This window comes from Patiria miniata, unplaced genomic scaffold (assembly GCF_015706575.1).
Source record: "Patiria miniata isolate m_02_andy unplaced genomic scaffold, ASM1570657v1 HiC_scaffold_5, whole genome shotgun sequence".
NCBI lineage: Eukaryota > Metazoa > Echinodermata > Asteroidea > Valvatida > Asterinidae > Patiria > Patiria miniata.
The window spans coordinates 30,165,187-30,181,286 of record NW_024037072.1 but is presented as its reverse complement, the minus strand read 5'-3'; the positions used below and the strand labels follow the sequence as shown (position 1 = coordinate 30,181,286).

Genomic DNA, 16,100 nt, shown 5'->3' with positions numbered 1-16,100 from the left:
TTCGAGTCAAGAACACTATATACCAAAAATTAATAAAAAGGAGGCCATAAGTTAAAGGGAATATACATCATTTGCTTTTGCTGTAATTTTCAGAAATGGATGGAATTGGGGGGTTGGTAATACATAGCAAATATTGTTACACTGACTTTTTTGAAGTTTTGGGTTCGAGAATGCTATAAAAACCAAGAAAAACAATACTTTTCCTGTAGTCTGGTTCCCTGACTCCATTTAAGAAGAAACAGAGCAGTTTATGTACATTGGGGAATTGTAAGGTCAGGGAACCAGTCTAGCTGGCTTGTACCCGTTCATAGGTGTATAATCGATTGCAAACAAATGTGATGGTCAATTGGGGCCAGTATTTGAAAAAAAACCAGTTTTTTCCAACGCTGGTCGGCCGACCAGCGTTGGAAATTGATACAAAAATACCACTTTTCTTGAAATTGACAGTATACCAGGTGCCATGATTTTATAGGAAGCTTTACACTGTCATTCACTAACAGTCCAGCAAGGTATTTCAAAATAATTTGGTAGTTTTATTTTTTGATGTTTGCAAATGTTGTATTTTCCCTTTAAGCCAGCGTTCGAATCCAAGAGCTTTATAAAAAATCGCCCAAAGCCAATGATTAAACAGCGAATTAGAAAAATGTGTTTAAAAATCTGGTTCCTGGATAGTATTTTGTGTGTTCTAGAACCATAAGGTGGGAGTCTGTGACACGTTGTATATTTGTACATGACTGCTATTCGCAAAGCGAAGTAAGCATAACTTTTGCATCGTAAAGCCCGGTTCATACTTCACATGAATGTGAGGCGAATTCGACGTCATGAAACATTCGCTGCGAAATTCGCCCGAGTTGAAATATGTTCAACTTTTACGAATTCGCAGCGCGAATACTTGCTATGATGTCACCAATTCGCGTTCGCCTTCGCTTTCGCGCCGAGTATGAACCGGGCTTAAGTCATTGCAAATACAATTCGCAAAGTTGTGCTTTTATTTTTGGGACTCGAGTCTTATAAGCCTTCGCTCGAGTCAAGTCGAGTCTTCTGATGAGAGACTCGAGTCGAGTCGAGTCATTTGCTCGCAGTGACTCGAGACGAGTCGAGTCATTCGCCCTTAGGGACTCGAGTCGAGTCGAGTCACCAAAAATTGTGACTCGAGTCGGACTCGAGTCGAGTCATTGACTCGAGTCATTACAACTCTGCCTAATTAATGATTCAAAGATATCCAAACTATATAATGCATAGTCTATAATCTCCTTGACCATTACTAGATGATGGATATATATAAGATTTGAAAAATACACTTTCAGGTTTATTCACTGAGCTCTTAATGCTCTGTCATGGACATTACATAATGCTGCAATTGCCAACATGTTTAAGACAGAATGATTTCAACTGTTCCTCAATTACATGTAACTCAACAGATTTTTTTCAACTCAGACCCATAAAGTATTTTATAGTACATAACCTTTATCACATATAAAAACTTTGTAGCTCAAAACATATTGGTCAACATTGTGCTTATCTCTTTTTCCATAGAAATTTTAACTCAAAATTCATTGCCCATTCGTCTTTGGAACAAGTATTGGTGAAATTTATCTTTGACAAATAATATAACTCATCTTCAATCATTTTTAAAGTCATAATTTGCCAAAAATGTCTTGCACTTATAGGCATGACACAAAAATATGCCAAAGTTGGAAATGTTCACCTAAATACAAAGGATTTGTTCCAGGCCACTACTACAGGCTAAATTCCACCAAGAAGTCATCGTCAACTTCTTCCCGTTCTGATGACGTTTCCCTGTTGGCCTCGTAAAGAGTTCTTGAATGAGCACAATACTGCAATGTCATACACTGTCAACCTGCACATAAACACACAACAATCAGTAATAGAATTTGTGTAAATAGAGGCACATATTGGAAATATTACTGAGACATTTTACTTAAACTACTACTGTTGACAATATATCTTTGTGTTACTCTGACCTTAAATGAGATTAGAAGGTTTGCATGGTGGAAAGATACTAAGACAAGATAAGTTTGCGGTAGCACCATGTGAATAAATCTCTCCGGTTCTTTTCAGAACCACACATACTCACAAAAGAGATTTCTTCACATGGTGCTACCTCAAACTTATCTTGACTGACCTTAAACCTTTCCATCCAAAGCTACGTAAGCTTTATGGTACACTAAGACCACCACTTTAACAAAAATCAGTCCCTTGTGCCAGGACTACATCTTACTTTATCTCACTGGTCACAACTGGACACAACTAGCCACCAATTCGTGCACACTTGTTCCTGATGAGCTGTTTTGAGCTCTTACATCAGAAAAATCCCCATAAAGTGTCCCCACCAGAACATGCACAAAAAGGACAAGGTAAGTATGGAACAAAATATTACATGCTCCCATCAGGAGATGCAGCTTCAAACCTAATTTAAAGAGCATTATTCGCGAGATTTTCAATTTATCGGCATTTGTCATTTGACCCTAATTTGTCCTCTCTTTCAAACCTGGATAACTCTTTTAATAACATCCTCAAGAGCTACTCCATCAGAGATGCTCTGAAGTTTGCGAATGATAGAGCTGAAAATTGAATAATTGAGGTGCATGGCTACAGGCAAGATAAGTGAATAACAGAAAGAGGTCAATTAAAGCCATTGAATGGAAGACTTTGAGAGGAGAGGGAGACGACATCTAATCGACAGAGAATAGGGGTACTTTCCAGTGGAAAATCGATGATGTATTTAATATGAAAACAACATATCGGTGTTACATAAGTTATCCTTGGAAGAATTTCCTTTTTAAATTGACATTACCTCCCTGCCTCCCCTTTATCACTGATGTATGACTGGGTGGAATTACGACCAATTCAACCAATTTATTTTATCTTAACGATTCAGCAAAGGTTTGGGAAATATTGAGAGAGAGAGAGAGAGAGAGAGAGAGAGAGAGCTGGGGGTTTACACTTCGGCAAAGAGTAAAACTTCTACTGAGCTACGTAACTCAAGGTTTGAGCAATAGATCAGCACCCTAAAATTGTCCCTTGCAAAGGTGACGTTGAGTGCGTTTGATTACTTCCCCCGCGCTTACTCATGCAAGCACGACAGCGTTCAATTTACCTCTCACGTGACTTCTCGCGCTTACTCGAGCCTGGCCCAAGTAACCGACTCGCCGAGCCGGTTAGTTGGGTAAGTATCCCATAAGGCCATGCAATAAACATGGGCGCCTCATCTCAGGCCATGTGCTTCCAGAGCTACAGCTACGTCTATTGTCAGCCTGTCCCCGCGTATTTTCAATGGGCGTGGACCTAGACCTAGCTCTAGACAGTTGATTCGGATGCAGCCTCAGTGTCATGTCAAAGTTCAACTTTCCAGCTCTTGCACGAAACTTTACCCGAAACCATTCGTTTATTTAGCTCCACTGCGCATGTCTGTCATCACGTGAGGAGCAGGCGCGAGTAAGCTGGGGGAAGTAATCGAACACACTCATTATGTAGGTCCAATATGGGTCAAATACGCGAAGGGCGTAGCTGCACACACATCTTCATGAATATGTATGTTACGACTGCCTGGGTCGGGTCATGCATCGTACAATTGTGGAACCATCGTCAAGCTATTTTTAGAAACAAGCCGAGTCTGTAATCCAAACTATTTCAATATACTGGCAATCTTGACAAACCGCTGCTCATCACGTGAACTCCTTTACAACTTCAACCACAAAAAGTTTTACAAAAATTTGCTTGCAAAGAATCTCAAAAAGTGTCTTTCTTGAATGGACCATTCCAAGTGTGGCCGCAAACCCTACCCACCTTTGGTATATTTCTCATTGTGCTAGAGACCTATGTTGACCAAGCTGATGTGGTCACCAGGGATTATGCACCGGTAGTCTGGTCCATCACAAGTCCTCCAGTCCCAATTCAACTCACAAGCTATTCAAATGAGATTTGACAAAGGCATTCCTTTGTTATTGTTCATCCACTGTTACTTGTGACTGGACTTGTGATTGGCTTGACTACATCTCTGGTGGTCACCCAACCAAAATGTGTGCTCTGATTGGTCAATGTGCACTTTTGATTGACAGACGGGAAGAATCCATTTAACCAAAAGATGGAAATGGAAAATTTGAAATACTGAATTGATGATTTATACCTGCGTAGCAAGGTAAGACTTAATATGTCTCCTCATCTACTGCCTCTCGTCACCTTGCATCTGCTGATGATGAGGATGGTGTTGGCACAGTGCCAAGTCTCTCCTCACAGATATGAGTTGCCTCTTCTAGATCATGCTGGGAAAACAGATGACAACACAGAAAACAAAAATGCTAGACCGAGATTCCCAGAGTCTTTAAAACTGCACAGTAGAACATGTCAAATTGCTTGTTGGTTTTCGGCATTTGTGTTTCCTAATGATGGCCCGGTAAAAATTGAGTAACTTGAACTGAGAGTGCTGGATTTGTCTCATAGAAAGGTACAAATAAAGAACTGTACAACACCCACAATGCACACATGCCAAAAACATACAGTTCTTTTGACACAACACCAAAATTAGAAATACAACGTACTAATAAATGGAATTTGCGTCGGGGTGATGTCAATTCAATATTGGGTTTTGCCCTTCATGGACATTTTATTCACAAACACTGTATACTCAGTGAGTAAATGTCCCGAGTAATTGTGAGAAAAAAACTACTCGGATGGGACTCGAACCCACGAACCCGTACTAGTGCAGCGTACTAGTGCAGAGTGCAGACGTCTTACCCCTCGACCACCGAGTTTACCGAGGTCGGCTGGCTGGTTCAAATCTGATGTAGCAGCGGGTACCGCAACCAAACTATTCATAAGACGGAATTTTGCTTCGGGTGATGTCAATTCAATATTAGGTTTGCCTGTCACCGACGTAGAAGACTTTTCTAGGGCGGTACAACAGTTGCAAGGATCTCCTACAACTTCCTAATTTGAAGAACAATAGTGGTAGGGGCATTGGGTATGCACATACAACCTTCAGGTGACCATAGTGCCACCTCACGCATGAATTCTAGATGTGGTCACTGGATTACATTTGGTCACACAAAATATGGATTTGTGTATACAGTCGAGTCTCGTTATAACAAACTCGTTCAGACCTAGCCAAATTGTTTGCTATATCAGAATTTTGTATTAAGAGGAACATCAGTCCCATTCGTTGTGTACATAAATGCACAGTTAGGACTAAGGCTTTATGTTTGTTAAAACCAGAATTTTGTATTAACAGAGTTTGTACTACCGAGAGTCAACTGTACTGTACATGAGTTTCTACAAAGTGCACAAGTATGTGCTGGTCCTAGGGGGCCAGCCTAGTGTCCTCTTTGCTCCTGACTGACTGACTGTCAGTTGTGAGCTGGGCAGTGCTATTGTATATGATTACCCTGTAATGCCAACGAGTGGGCTAAATCCGGCCCGTTGTGTAGACCACATGCATGAAAAGACTACCAGTGAACAGCTATTCTAAATCCATTGAATACATTTTGTGAGGAAGCCTCGGTGGAGGACAGGCGTAAGCTTCAATGCTTCATATTGATTGTTATAACTGTTTAATTTCATCATAGCAAGGCTTTACTAGGCGTGCCTTGTGTTGTTTTTGAATTGATATTACACCAACCTGCAGAATATGAACTCCTTTGAGTGACAGCAGGATAAGTTCATACAATCCATCGGACATCAAGTCCACGTACTTCATGGCAATTAGAGGATGGGCAAAGCTACGCTGCCAGACTAGGCGATACTCCCCGGGACAATCCTCCCCACCCTCACAGTCAACATCATCTTCTTGGCACTCTGCCAGGTCTGGTTCCCTGCCTTCTGTTTCTGTACTTCCCATTGTGTCTTCCTGTGTTCCTTCTTGGTCTTCCATCTCTAGTCTGGTCTCTGGGGCTGACTCTTTCCCTTTCGTCTTTCCTTCACTGATCTCAGCTTTCTCTGATTCCTTCATCTTTGTTTTTTTGTTCCCTGTTGAGAAGTACTTGTAGCAGAGTAACTCCTACATGAAACCAAAAAATAAAGAAGAAAATTATCAGTACATAAAGGTGGTATCATGTCACAAAATAGTATAATAGAAAAGTGTTGTAGTTGAGTCTATCACATGTCCATCACATGTCCATCACATGTCCAGTTGTGACATACTTAGGATTGGACGACTTATCAGTGACTTGTGATGACTCGCGATGGACAACACTGCAAATGGAAGGAAGAATTTGGGAAAAGACTTTAAACTCGAACAGTTCTGAACAAAGCGGATAGAAAGTTCACTTTCTAGAATTTTTCAAGAGCACTTTTTTGGGCAAATGTGTGTGTTGGTAAGGAGCAATCGACTTAAATAAATAATAATTAAATAATAATTTGGGAGGCTAATCATCCTTACTGGCAGCTGGGATGCTGAATTGCAAAGGACGCGGCTACAACGTGGTCGGGCCGCTGGCACGTAAAGGCGCCTATGGCTGCCGGCCACATCGACCCATATATGACCACGGAGCACAGCCTGAGATCGAAAGTGTTTGATTTTTCTGGAGGGAGGAAAACCGGAGGGCCCGGAGAAAAACCGTTGTGGCACAGGAGAGAACCAACGCACAATTCTACTCACATGTGATCCACGGCCAGGATTCGAACCGTGGTCACCTTGGTGAGAGGCGAGCGCTTTAAGCACAAGCCACCCATGCCACCCCTTGTCTGAAGACTGGGCTAAGAATCAGTTCCACTTGCAAAGCTGATCAATGTCGAGTGCAACCAAGCCACCACTGCAGAACCGAATGCTATCCAATCCAGTCCAACCTACCTGTCCATAGGTTCCTATGAGTATCTCATTCTGGGCATCCCAGTCTACATCAGCCACACAGGCACACAGTGTACAGTCATAGCAATCACTGTCTGGTAATACTAACTGTCTCTGTAGGCCGTTACATACAACATTCCTAGATAGAGGTAAGGGTAAAATAGAATGAGAAAAAACACTAACCATCTGAGATTCCTTAAAATCTACTAAGAGGTGTTGTGCTGGAAAATTAAGCAAAGCCTTTTCAGTAGTCAAAATCAATCAAGTGACTGTTTTTAAAGATTAAGAACTCCCCGTTCACATAAAGCGGGATTGAATGGCTGTATACAGATCCATCTACATGTATGCTTTGACCGTAGGATAAGCCAGCTGTGCCCACCAGTTACCTGCTTTTTTGTCTGTTGATGGAATTTGACTGTTGTGGACTTCGCTACTGGAGGTGAAGTCACTGAAAGAGTGAATGAATCCCAACCTTACCACCTAGTCTAAAGTTGGATTGACTGAGACAATTTAGGCTTGCCCAATATAATGTGATCTAGTCACACCACCAGGTGTCACTCGTTAACTTATAAATGTGCTATTTCTTGGGGGAAAAAAACACCAAAGATGTATCCAGCAACCACAAGTGGAAGCAAATACGAAGATGGCACTATGCTCATGTTGGCATGCATTCATTTAAATTTGAGACCCACATGCATATCAGCAACCATATTGGTTGAATGAGCACCAAGTGTGAAAGAGTAACTTGCAAGCTGCTTTCACCTCAGTAATGCTTCCTTATTGTGGTTACTGAGTCTATAGTATCCATCGGGAATTGTACTTCACGTTCACAATGACAAGCTCAGTTCAGGCACTGGTAGTGCTAGTTAGCAGTTTGACATATTGCAGTGTAACCATTTTGAAATCCAGCAGCCTGGAACGTGATGAAAAGATTCCCCTCCCCACCCCTCACTACGCCTCACTCGGCCCCACATCCTCCCTGCCAACACACCCCGTCCTGCCCCGCCCCTGTTTTGTACCTGTACACTACAGCCACCTCCAGAGCACTAGTGACCAGCAGGTGCCATTCCTCCTCCCCAGGGCTGTGAGTCCCATTCCCATCGTATCCATCACCATTCTTCTCCTCTCCTACAGGTAGGAAGGAGGGTGTCTTGACTGGGGTGTGAGTCTTAAAGAGTTTGACACAGGTGATGGCGCTATCGTGTTGTATCTCCCACGTCTTTAAGATCTCAGCATCTATAGATGGAAAAATCCATGACCATTTAAAAACCCATATTTTGTTAATTTCTAAAGTTAAGACTAATGTGATCTTCACCATTTATAAAATGTCTCTGCAATTTGACCTTTTCAAACCAAAACACATTGATTGAACTCCTTTTGAGGTATTGTATGTGACTGTCATTTAAATTTAGATGGGCCAAGCATTTCTCATGAATGGTACAATTGAAAGTCTATGATTATAAATGAAGTTGAGGATTGTATGACAAGCTTTGATGCCAGTCAAACACTTTCAGATTTAAGCTCTGTAAAAGAAGGACTCTCATTTGTAGATGGCTATGGTCTGTCACAAGAGTATACTAACAGCACTTATAGACCAATCTGGGAACCACATTACTAAAGACTGACGGAGCCCCCTCAATCCCAGCCCTCACAACCCAAGTAGTGTACCACTGATACTCCTTCTCTTGTGGTTGCATTACAAGTGTCATGATCAATTTGGTGAAAAGACTCGGATTGGGCCAGGTTCTGTTCAGACAAACATAATCAATCAGTCACAGACCACTGTGTTTGAAGCATGGAGTTTACCCAACTTTAACCCTAACCTTCCCAAATCCTCCCAAACCCTTTTTGCAAAATGGAGGATTTTGCAGGATTTAGGCTATATGCCAACATTGTGTGGCTGATTTTGGAGGATGCACTGTGTCAAGGTCTTGGGCTAGACCTTGTGTTGTTCAAACTCAGTCGTGCATAAATTTAGGCCTACATTATACTTGAAATCCTCCACACTGCTCCAGGATGTCACTGCCTCTGCCTCAACATATTGACAGTGTTTGCTGGAGATTTTGCAGGATTGAGGTAGTTGTCACCCCTCCAAGGACCACATTCAAGAAACAACAAAGGATTTTGCAGGATTGAGGCTGTATGCTATCTTTACAAAGAGGCAGTTGGAGGATATTGCAGGATCGAGGTTACATCCTATCAAAAAGGCCTAGGGAGTTAGGGTTAATTTCATCTTCAGCCACACTTTCAGGAGACTTGAAAGCCCTTGACCAATATTGAAATCAACTCTAACACAAGTCCAGTCGCAAGTCCAATCACTAGTAACAGCGGATGTACAGTAACAAAGAAGTACCTTTGTCACAATTCATTTGAAAACTAGTGACTTGACTTGGGACTGGACGACTTATAATTGACTAATGATGGACTTGTGATAGACTTGGGCTCCTACTTGTAATGGACTTGAATATACCACTACCCCTGATTTGATGCACTTTGGTTCAATAGGGGTCGGGGGTTAAATCGTCAAATCCTGTGAAATGAGGTTGAGAGTTTCTGAAGTTGGTTTGGACAGAGAAGACATCATAATGATACTGGAAGCAGATATGAAAGCAAAGTTTTAGACAAATCTGAGGTTGAGTAAAATTGAATGGTTTGAGGAAGCCAGCCCAAAGTGACCACCCTTCAGAAAAAAACCCATGATTTTGCACCATATGGCAGTATAAACCCGAGTTCTTGATAGCAAAGTCTTGTCTACAATAGGCATTTTTGTCTATGTCTATTGATGTGGACTATCCCTCCCTCTCTGGCTGGTAAATTCAACAAAGACAGCCCAGCAGTCAAAATAAGTCAAGTGACTGTTTTTAGCAGTTGAGTGCTCCCTGCCTTAATAAAGCAGGATTGACTGGCTGTGACTGTTACGAAACTTGATATAGCCATGCTTTGACTGTAGGAGATTGATAAGCCAGCTGTGCCTACCAGTTGCCTGCTTTTGTCTGTTGATGGAATTTGACTGTCACAGTGCTTACAAGAAAAATGATCTGACTGTTGGTAACTAGCTTGTGTAAAAGGCATGGCAGGGGAACAGGATTGAATTTTTGACTGTCTGAGACTGATCAAGCAAAAGGAGGGTCAATCTATGCATCTACTACAGAAACTGAAGTATACAGTCATTCTGTTGTCACAGTTTTATTTTTAATGTTATCCCTTTTAGATGGTTCTCTGCGAGTCAGTTACATTGGACTTACAGTCTGCATGGCAGGATACCAGTGACAATCGGATGTAGCCATTCTGGCAGCCAACGACAGTCAAACGCATGTCGTTTGGAAGCAGTTGACAGTGTAGCCACAGAGCACTGGAAAGAAATAAGTTGAAAAAGTAATTAGTTAGTACCCTGCCAAAATGCCATGCAGATTCGCTATTCTTACAACCAAAAGCCATTTGACAGATGTCATCTTGAAGTGCAGTGATCACCATAGACAGCGAAACACAATAACATCAGTAAATAGCACGTAAACAGAGCATGTTGTTTGGAATGTTGAGTGAACCAGTTCTCAGAACCACAAACATTACTGTCAGTAAATCACTGGCAGGCACAAACCACAAGTGAACGGTTTGCTGGCAATAGCGCCCTCAGTGGTGTGTCATGAATCCCAAATCCACCTATGTCTGGAACCCAGACTACTACCAAAGACTTGTCAACCTACATGCTGGGTAAGTCTTCAAACTCAGGGAAGAGGTCCTCAATGGGATGCTCTGAGAATCGACTTGATGATTCCTTGTCCTATATGGAACAGACAGAAGGAAAATGTTGCCGTTATGCCTCTGCTGGGAAATTGAAAGACAAAGTATATTTTGTTTTGAATTTTTTTGAAAGTTCATCACGTATCTTACACATCTTCTTTTTAAGAGGAAGACCTATCAGATTATCCTGTGGATTCTAAGAGAATACCTTGATATCTACCTTTACATTTTTTTAAATAAATTTTACTTCCTAGCCGAATTGTTGAGATTCCTACAGTTATTTTCTGTATCTTTTTCTTCTGCACTCTGAGAGCATGAAATGTCTCGTTAAAAATACTACACATTTAGACTTATAATAGTTTATGCGGTACCCACTGCTATGTACATCAGATTCGAACCGGCCAACTGATCCCGTTAGCTCGGTGGTCGAGTGGTAAGACATCTGCACTAGAAAGCAGGAGGTTGTGGGATCAACCCCCACCCGAGTGATTTTTTCCAACTTTCACTCGGGAGGTAACACACTGAGTATACAGTGTTTAAAAAACGTCGGTGAAGGGCAAAACCTAATTTGACATTTAGACTTCTTATCTGAAATCTGTTTTTTAAACATTTTGCTGCCACTGAGTCTACTGTAGATTAGCATGGTTTCACCCACAAGATTCTTCCGTCACAGCAGTTAACTGTTATGATCTCACAGCGATGTTCAAAGTCTTGAAGTTATGACTTATAAATGAGATGCATCTTGTATTGATAGCTAAGATGAAGATGGAGCTGACTGAGATTGTTAAGACTAAGGATGTACCTCTTTGTATAGATGAACTTTGCTGTCGCCTCCTGTCAGTAGAAAGACAGTGTCTCGCTGTCCATCTTGGATGATGCTGAAGAAAAATATAGGAGAAGTAATTATGATATTGTACCCAAAAAAAAAAGCTGACAAAAAAGAAATATGGGAAAAATAACTGACATACAAGGTGTCTGAAAAACACCCAAACCCTCATAGCTCCTTCTTTTTCACAGCTTTTACAAATATATATCGCAAATATTGATACATGTTTGGCAAGTATAGTTCATTAGCTTTTCAACAACGAAAAAATATTTCCAATCGGGTAAATATTTATTGAGTTATGGCCAAAAAAAAGTTGATTTGTCCACAGTCTCAATAAGCCATTTGCGAGTTAAATTTGAATAAAATCTGGAACGCTGACTTAATCCAATGCTTTGCACGTTTTAACTTTGCATTCACCCGACCAAAGAGACTGTTACTACCGATATATCACGTGATTTGGGGCAAGCCTTACGCTAGCAACCCCCAGCTCCGGCATGGTCTGATGTCTTTGTGCCATTCTCACCTATTGTGAACAATGTATTGGTGCTGAGCGTCTCTTACGTAACTATGCAAGAGCTTGCCCCGAATCATGTGATTAGCAACAGTGTCTTTGGTCTGAAGAATTCAAAGTTAAAATGTGCCAAGCATTCTGAACAAGTCAGTGTACCAGATGTTTTTCAAATTTAAATCTCAACGGGTAAAGGTCACTTGCAAATGGCTTATTGTCATATGTCAGTAATGTAATGGAACTTGGGTGAGAGTACTTTTGCTTTCTTTAACGTTTTAATCTTTCTTTCTTTATTTGGTTATTTTTATTTCCTATGTTTTGCCAAAATGGTCGTTTATCCTTTTGGAAGTAATGATAGTCTGAAAAAGGACTGTTTGGTTAACTTCTTAGATGTTTACCGTGCTGCTCTGTCTCTACCCTCTAGTTGGTAGCCTTTTTCGCGGGATGCAAGTTTCAGCCCATGTTCTTGTTGAGGCAGTCAAAATATCAGTCGCCATGGACAAAATGTAAAAGTGGCGCTTTCTTTGAATTGCCCACAACTCAATAAATATTTACCCAATTGGAAAGAGTTTCTCGTTGTTGAAAAGCTAATGCATTATACCCTCTAAATATGTATACATATTTGCGATGTTTTTTCAAAGCTGTGACAAAGAGAGCGCTTCAAGGTGGTTGTTTTTTTGACACCATGTATAACGAAATATTTAAAGATAATAATTAAGCATGCTTTGTGCAGACTTACTCTGTGTGGCATAAGTAGTAAGGAATGAAATCCAACAGATGCTCTATGTTATAGTACTCTGCAAAAGCAAAAGAAAATAAGTAAATAAACTAGAATGATCAGGGTAAAGCCAACTTATAATTCAACCCAAGCATGTGGGCCTTGCATTTGTTTTTGTTTTTCCAAAGTTGTTTGGAATGTGTAAGGGCCCATCTTAATTCATATCCGGGACGAGTTCCGGACAAGTTGCAGGTAGAATCATTCACTTTGTCCTGAAGAAGCTCTGCATTTGTCCCGGACATGTTCCAGGGAAATGTTCATTAGCAACGGCTTGACTCATCACTACTGATAACTTCATTGCGGGAAGATTGCAGGGAAGTTGTTCAGAATCCTGCAACTTATACCCGATACAATGTCTGTAACTTGTCCTGGGTTTGAATTGAGACAGGCCCTAATACAGTAAAGATTTACTGATAAGGTCGTTTACTATTATGAAACGAGGCGAGGTGTCAACTTAAAAAAATTCAGACACTAGCAATGGGACAGAAATCAAAACAAACAACCACCATTACACCAAACTCCCAGACACATGTTTTAACCCAACATTATACTTGAAGCATTTTGATGTGAACCTTCTGAAAGACTTTATCCTTTCAAATCCTTCACAGTACACAAATACAATGGCATGAAGTATTAGCATCAAGTCCCATGGTAAAATAGCAAAATCAGACCTCATTCTAAAGGATCTGGAAGGGTTTGGGTTAATCTTTGAGAACCTGTTTACTTACGTGAGTCTCTGTCCAGGTTGAAGTCTGCGTCTTTTTCCCAAGGATAATAGATGTTGAAATAATGACTGGGACTATCGCTACCGTCATCCTGTGTCATGGAATTCAAAAGTCAAACATTACAAACAAAACATACTTTTGTAGGATCTTACAAATCTACATGTAATTGAACCGACAAAATATGTCAGAATACTGAATCTGGATAGATATATATGACAGCAGTATTGGAACAGTACCTATTCAATCAAATTCACAACTGACATTACATGTAATGCTTCATATATTTGAAGGTTTATGTTAAGAAAATCATTTAACATCAATTGGCAACACAGCAAAAATATGACATTTGGCTAAATAAAATAATTATCCAAAGAATTAAGATAACATTCTTAGCCCCCCCCCCCCCCTGCGAAAAGTTGTTTCTGGATCCGCCCTTCAGCCCATAAAACAACCAGTCCAGCACTTTTGCAGTCAAGTACCGGTATGTAAAAGAAAAAAGTGGTGTCAGGCGGTGGAAGGCAAGGACAGTAATGACTGCGTCAACCTGACTCCCCTGATAGTTGGGGCGTAACATGTGCTAAGTATTGTATGGTAAATGGAAAACATAATATCCTTAAAAATGACTCAGTCGCAAAGCATCGGGAATGATGAGGAGGTTAAAGGACAGATACCAGGTCTTAACCTGTACAAGGTATAATGTGTGTTCAAATATTACACCTCTCAAAGTAGATCATGTCCAATGACGTCAGTGTTACACCTCAACTATGGTATTGGTTCCAACAATAGTTGGGACAATCCTAACTGTAGTTGGGATCATCCCAACTATAATTTGGACTATGTCATAGTTTGGGCATTACATCACTACTCACCTTGGTGAATGTGATACCAACCACCAGACCAGATGACTCAGGCTGCTTAGTGAAAGCACTGATAGACGCTAACTCTGCATCATCTGCAACATTGAAATATCAGTGTAAATGCATCACAAGCTGTGAAGTGTGTAACCATGTACAGGTAATGGCCTGTAAACTAGTTGAATGAGCTGATATCATTATCTACAAACTAGTCCCATAAGTTCAGGAACAGAAAATCAGAAAGACTGTAGTACCCTGACGCCACTGTGAAAGAGGCCCTTTAGAGACCACACAAACTTGCCTTGTCACTATACACTGATATTGATATACGGCTTCTTTCAGAGCTATGAAATATTGCAAATTGCAGTATCACTGCAATATTTTCCAAAAAACATTTGCCTTAGGGAAAAGTAAAACAAACTTCTTACAGTGGTCGAATGAAAGGTTATTATCTGAGAAATAAGGTTAGAATTAGATGACACTCTTTGAAATATGTTTGTAAATGGCAACAGGATTTTTTTTCTAAGTCTGAGAAAATAATAATAATATAATAATAATATTGGAGTCTTATATAGCGCACATATCTACCAACTATTAGGTACTCAAGGCGCTGGAGATATGTCTATTATTGAAGAAAGGTAAATAAAGTTTATGAGAAATATGAGACCCATTATGAAGCACCTTATAATGGTTTACAAGATGCTGCGGCGCATATTGCAGCCACTGCCAGAAACACCGGGGCAAACCCCTTCCCTTGACTATAAGTGTTACTGGGTTCTTTAACGTGCATTACAGAACACACAGGACCTACGGCTTTACGTCTCATCCTAAGGACGAAGCAATAATGGTAAAGTGCCTTGCTCAAGAGCACAAGCACCATGTTCCCACGGTCAGGATTCGAACCCATGTACCACGGCACACGAGACAAACACCGTAACCATTGCACCACAGCACCCCACAATAAGCATCCAGTCTGTTCTGAATTACATTTTTGCATGGCATAACCTATTTTGAAAAAAAAGTAGGCCTATGTCAAAATAATAATAATAATAATAATTAAAAATCAAAAAATGGGGCCCGTAACTTCAAAGTTTCACATTCACCAGGGCATTACATTCTTTCCAAAATGGGAAAGAATGTTGCATCCTGACCCCTTTTTTCATCATATGTTTAATACATACAAAGACATGAATCTGGGACCGAGAAACATTTCCAATTTTGTAATGTTAGAAAATACTTTGAAAATGCACTCGAATCTCCATTGACTTGGTCATTGTACTCAACAAACGTCAGGAGACGCCAGTCTGGCTACATTCTTTCCCCAAAACGTCGTGTATTAAGCCACAGAGCACAGGAATTCAACAGATTCGCGCGGCTTTGTCCCCGTGTCTCCTGTCAAACAAGGCAATCAAGAAAGTGAGTGCGTAGAAAAGGACTGCATAAATACAGGGCGGAGCAGACGATACCTGGATTACTGTAAATGAACTGCACATCTCTAGCAACTGGCTTCAAATTCCCCCTATCTTTGACATATTCCAGACACAAAACATTATCTTTGAGAGGTGCAACAAGTACTTTACTCCCTCCATCAGGAAGACGGAAAGAAGTCAGCCCATAAACGTTACTTTGGTTGGATAAACATGCAAAATGCGCCTCCCAAAAGCAACATGACAGCGACATTTTGAATGATGCATGCTGGGAATGTAGTGATCGGAGTCGACTATTTTGGTAGGGGGTGGATAATTTGAGTGCTGCCATTTCATTCCATTTTTGGCAAATTGTCCCCTTATATTCACAATTATTTTTCAAACTAAAAATAATCTGTGAGATGGTCAATTTTGGGGTTAAATTGTCTACTTTTGT

At 40.7% G+C, this 16,100-nt stretch overlaps 1 protein-coding gene across 1 annotated transcript; it reads right to left on the bottom strand.

The window, feature by feature from the left end:
- Nucleotides 1–1,447: 1,447 nt before the first annotated feature.
- On the bottom strand, nt 1,448–15,958 carry LOC119741919 (KICSTOR complex protein kaptin-like). The gene is made up of 12 exons (XM_038217871.1): nt 15,704–15,958; nt 14,253–14,335; nt 13,387–13,474; nt 12,620–12,677; nt 11,349–11,424; nt 10,510–10,586; nt 10,051–10,157; nt 7,825–8,041; nt 6,809–6,944; nt 5,639–6,016; nt 4,151–4,286; nt 1,448–1,861 (listed from the first exon to the last, which is right to left on the bottom strand). The coding sequence occupies exons 1-11, from the start codon at nt 15,915–15,917 to the stop codon at nt 4,200–4,202; spliced, it is 1,521 nt and encodes a 506-aa protein (XP_038073799.1). The 5' UTR covers nt 15,918–15,958; the 3' UTR covers nt 1,448–1,861; nt 4,151–4,199.
- Between the last annotated feature and the right edge of the window lie 142 nt (nt 15,959–16,100).

What these genes read in the sequence shown, in the direction of transcription:
- LOC119741919 (XM_038217871.1), bottom strand. Translation starts at nt 15,917, where the DNA reads ATGTCGCTGTCATGTTGCTTTTGGGAGGCGCATTTTGCATGTTTATCC. An exon ending in CAACCTGGACAGAGACTCAC is followed by an intron (nt 12,678 to 13,386) that starts GTAAGTAAACAG and finishes TTGCTTTTGCAG; the next exon opens with AGTACTATAACATAGAGCAT. An exon ending in TTTGAAGACTTACCCAGCAT is followed by an intron (nt 10,158 to 10,509) that starts GTAGGTTGACAA and finishes ATTTCTTTCCAG; the next exon opens with TGCTCTGTGGCTACACTGTC.